This window comes from Dipodomys ordii, unplaced genomic scaffold (assembly GCF_000151885.1).
Source record: "Dipodomys ordii isolate 6190 unplaced genomic scaffold, Dord_2.0 Scaffold90, whole genome shotgun sequence".
In the NCBI taxonomy this organism is placed as follows: Eukaryota; Metazoa; Chordata; class Mammalia; order Rodentia; family Heteromyidae; genus Dipodomys; species Dipodomys ordii.
The window spans coordinates 2845318-2850361 of NW_012267306.1; the positions used below are offsets into that span (position 1 = coordinate 2845318).

The following is a 5044-nucleotide window of genomic DNA, read 5'->3' on the forward strand; positions in this document are numbered from 1 at the left end:
ATGTTTTCAGAGTGTCTGCTTTGACTCAGAGGTCTTTCATCCATTTGGAGTTGATTCTGGTGCAGGGTTATAGATAAGGATCTAGCTTTAATTTTCTACAAGTAGTTAACCAATTTTGCCAGCACCATTTACTGAAGAGGCTGTCTTTCTTCCATTCTATTTTCTTAGATCCCTTTTCGAAGATTAGATGGCTATAGGTCTGTAGGTTCATTTCTGGGTTTTCAATTCTATTCCAATGATCCTGAGGCCAGTACCAGGTGTTTTGATTACAATGGCTTTGTAGTAGAGTTTGAAATTTGGTATTGATAATCCTCCAGCACTGTTCTTTCTGTTAAGGATCATTTTTGGTATTTGGGGTTTTTATTGTTCCATATGAATTTTTGGATTGCCTCTTCTATTTCCCTGAAGTTTGAGGTTGGAATATTGATAGGTATTGCATTGAATTTGTAGATAGCCTTGGGAAGTATTGCCATTTTCACCATGTTGGCCCTTCCAATCCAGAAGCATGGGAGGTTTTGCCACTTTCTAAGTTCTGTTTTGATTTCAATTTTCAGGTTTTTAAAGTTTTCATCATAGAGGTCCTTCACTTCTTTGGTTAAGTTAATTCCTAGTTATTTTATTAGTTTTTGTGGGGCTATTATGAATGGGGTTGCTTTCCTGATTTCAGCCACGCTTTTCTCATTTTTGGCATACAGAAAAGCCATTGATTTTTGAGGGTTAATTTTATACCCTGCTACTTTGCCAAAGTTTTGAATCAGCTTGAATAATTTTGGAGTGGAATCTATGGGATTCTTTAAATACAAGATCATGTCATCTGCAAAGAGGGAGAGTTTTACTTCATCTTGCCTATTGCTGTAGCTAAGCATTCTAAAACTAGATTAAAGAGAGGTGGAAAGAGTGGACATCCTTGTCTCATTCCTGAGTTTTGTTGTTGTTGTTGTTTCTGTTTTCTTTTCTTTCTGTATGGTTTATTCTGGTGTCTATCTTTGGGAAGGTAGAGGGAGCACAGAACTCAAGAGAAAAAGGGTGAAAAAGTGCACAGTGGAGCTCACTGGATACTGTGATGAAAGTGAACTATACAAGATGGGTGGGAGGGAGGGGCTGGGAGAGAGTGAGGGAAGGGATGACACTGTAGGAGAAGAAATGTACTTATTACTTGACTTATGTAACTATAATCCCTCTGTACATCACCTTTATAATAAAAATAAAATTAAAAAACTCTGCATGTATCATAGTTATTTCCCAATGATCCCAAGGATCATTTTTATTAAAACTGAGATTGGTTGAAACACAAGCAATCGTGACAGACCCATTACTGATTATGAAATGCTAATTTTAATGCATGATTAAAAATTTCCATTGTTACATGGCTATAGTAGTTGTATATGCATTTATTAATAATGAATCAATAGATGCTTAATTTTTTTAAAAAAGATTAATGGTTAACCAGTTGTTAAAACCTGTGTACAATCTACAGCATTTTAATTGTGTTTAATGGTCTTAAGTACATGGTTATGGAAAAAATGATGAAAATTCCTTTCCCTTTTTTATCCATCAAAGTAAAATTGCAAAATTAAACAGAAAATATATTTGGTATATATATATATATATATATATATATATATATATATATATATATATATATATATATATATTTGGGATTCAGAGTAAGATAGACCTGAGTCTGCTTTTTTACTACAAGACTTTGGACACACTCATCACTGTCCTCATCCTTTGGTTTCTCCCATGCAAAGCAGTGATAGCCATAGCTCCACAGTGCTGTCAAGAATATGGAAAGTGGCAAGGAATGCACAGCTCTCAGCATAGTGCCCAACACAAAAGTCAACAAGCTAAATGTGCTAGTTTTCAATACTGTGGTCATGCTTGTCTTAAACATTTTCTTTCAGCTCTTTTTCTTTGTTACTAACTCATCATGCCAAGCCCACAGCTCCTGCTTGATACCTACCCTTTTTCCCCCAACTAATGTCTGCTCTAATTCCCAAGGATTTCATGCTACAAAATTACAGTCACCTCTCACTGATATGAAACCTGCAGGAAAAGGGTAGAATTTATTTCTGCTAAGATACTGTGAGAAAAGTAATCCAATTAATCCATTGAAGTACCTAACCTAAATTTTCCTTGCGGCATCAGCATATTTACAAAGAATAAGCAGTTTAAAAGCAGTGCAGGAAAAATTTTAAAAATGCTCTTGACAAAATTCAGAGAATTCTTTTGGTTCTTTTGGTACTGAGCAATTGCCACAGAAGCAAATAGTCTATATCTCCCTCATCCTAAGTGGCAAAATTCTGAAGATGTTCTGGAGCCCACCGCTCATGACTTTGCAAACTCTGAAACCTCTTTTCACTGAGAACAAATTTTAGATATAGCAGTCAAAGTGCTTCATCAGAGATAGTAGAATTATAGCAGTACAGAGAATAAATAGAATCCTTAAAAAGGCATGAAATGGAGGTAAGATAATAGAGGCTGAGAAGAGAAATAAAGAAGAGGTGGGGTTACCCACACAGCTTGCTTCATTTTCTAAAACCAATATCTGTATATAGTATGAATGACATCCTCAGAAAAGTAAGGAAGGTAATATTACTGTTGGAGTACCACATATGCCCAAGCTATCACATGGTTGATTTTAAAAGACCTAATTGTGACCAAGGAAAATTTCACTCCCACAAGGAAAAATGATTACGTTCAAAAATTAATTCTAGGGGCTGAGAAGGTAGCTCAGTGGTAGAGTGCTTGCCTCGCATGCATGAGGCCCTGGGTTCAATTCCTCAGCACCACATAAACAGAAATAGCCCGAAGTAGTGCTGTGGCTCAAGTGGTAGAGCACTAGCCTTGAGCTGAAGAGCTGAGGGACAGAGCCCAAGGCCTAGAGTTCAAGCTCCACGACCAAAAAAAAAAAAAAATCAATCCTAATCAGCAAATATTACAGGAATATGAGATGCTTCCCTTTTTTTTCTTTTGGCAATTCTATAAAATCTAAAATCATCAAATAATATTCAAGTTATTATCATTGTTTGACCTAACAAAAATATTTCAATTTACTTTAAGAATTTTGAGAATGTATTTCCACATTATTGATGTTAGTTTCTCTACCAATGTTAATGATGACTTGGGTAACCAAAATATTTTTATTACTGTCAGCCGAATTATCCAATTAAAAGGAAGAAATAAGGTCACTTTTGAAATACCTTTTCTGTAAAACATTATAAAAGTGTAAGTGTAGTTAGAAAACCTAGTTTTCATTGGAATATGTAAATGAGACCTACTGGAAAATCTGAATCCAAAGTTCCAAGTATAAACCAGTTAAATATGCCATTGACTCCAAATCATGGATTAAACAAAAGAAATTATATTTGCATTGATGTGTGAATCTGCATCCATTCTTAGTAGCATGTAATATATGCAACTGCTTGGCTCTAGCTGTCCTTTTAGCCACATTACCATATTATTTAAATGTATCTATCATTTATATGTAAATAGACAAGATGAATGGTTTTTTCATGAGACAACAATTTTCAAATGAAAAATAGATACTGGCAGACATTAGCAAGATAAAAATGTTGCAAATATTCACTCTTTTATACTTTTTAAGGCAAATGGAAAATATATCATGGAGCATTTTTTTAAAAAGAATGTGGTAATTACAAAATGGGTCCTTAATACATTCACAATACCAATAGCTATTCTCAATAAAAAGTCTGCACCGATGTCATTTGTATCCTATAAATTACATGCTCTCAGATCCATCTGTGAAAATTGGAATGTTAATTATCATGGTTACGTTTCATGATTCCACAGTTAAATGCTGAAGTGCTGCTACACAAACACCATATGTTTTTCTTAAGGAAATGAAGAAAGATTAATTAAGAGTTCATGTCCAAGTCTTCTAGCAGTAATACTCCCAACACAATAAGATCGTTACATTGGGTGCCATGCAAATTGGAAGTCTCAATTAATAGCTGAAATAACATTTGAAAGGGAAAACTTCAAAACATAAAGTTTCAGGCTTTCTTCCAAAAAAAGAAAATTTTCATGAGGATTTGGTTGTAAAACCAAGTTACAAGTCAAAAGTGTGGAGGGGGAGAGGGACACATTTTTAGTGTCTTTGAAATTCCTGATAGTGATTCTCATGTTGCTTAACTGTATTCAGTAAATCTAGAATTACAATGTATGCTAAACACATAGACTACAAATAGATAATACATATAACAAAAAGTCATCTTCACAGTTCTCCTGGATATTCTTCTGAGATAATATTTTAAAATATACATTAAAGGACCACTATTTTATGCAAAATTATCTCATTCATTCAGCTAAAAACACTCATTTCTGTGTAACAATCTAAAAGTAAATGTCCATGATAAAACGGTGAGATTTTCATTCAAGTTTTAGAAGCTTAAGTTCTTATTTAACTTACCACATATTCAAAGACAAGTGTCAGTGTCTCCTTGGTATGGATGATATCATGAAGCAACACTATGTTAGCATGTTTTAGTCCTTTTAGTAGAGAAGCTGTAAAATAAAGTGGACAGAGAAACACTTTATCATGGGCAACAATAAATTAATACATTTAGTTATCATTTGGGCAATGTACATTGTCAGAAGGAAGGTAACTATTTTTCCCATGTTCCAGTCTGATAACATAAACAATTTGGAATTCTGGGTGGAGGATCAAGGTTTTGCACTTAGATAAAACTCTCCCATTTGTTTCATCTGTCACTTGTCATTAATCTCTAGCTAGGTTCTATTATGTTCAGAGAACATATGATTTCAAATCTTTTATTTTTTGTACACTTTTTATTGTATAAATGTTGTACAGTAGGGTTACAGTTACATGAACAAGATAATGAGTACATTTCCTATTGAGCATTGCTGTCTCCTCCTTTGATTTTCCCCTAGCATCCCTTCCCTCTCACCTCTACAAATCTTTTTTTTTTAAATTTTATTTTATTTGTGAACATGCTGTACAGAGGAGTTACAATTACATGGGCAGGATAATGCGTACATTTCTTACCAAGCATTGCAG

General features: G+C 34.1%; 1 protein-coding gene across 2 annotated transcripts in view; it reads right to left on the bottom strand.

Moving 5' to 3' along the window:
• Cdk14 (cyclin-dependent kinase 14) overlaps positions 1 to 5044 on the bottom strand; it is a 413243-nt gene that overhangs the window by 310129 nt on the left and 98070 nt on the right. For both annotated transcript variants that reach the window (XM_013026092.1, XM_013026093.1), the window contains one exon: positions 4436 to 4530. In XM_013026092.1, the coding sequence (XP_012881546.1) occupies positions 4436 to 4530 (95 nt within the window). The remainder of the gene's footprint in view (positions 1 to 4435; positions 4531 to 5044) is intronic.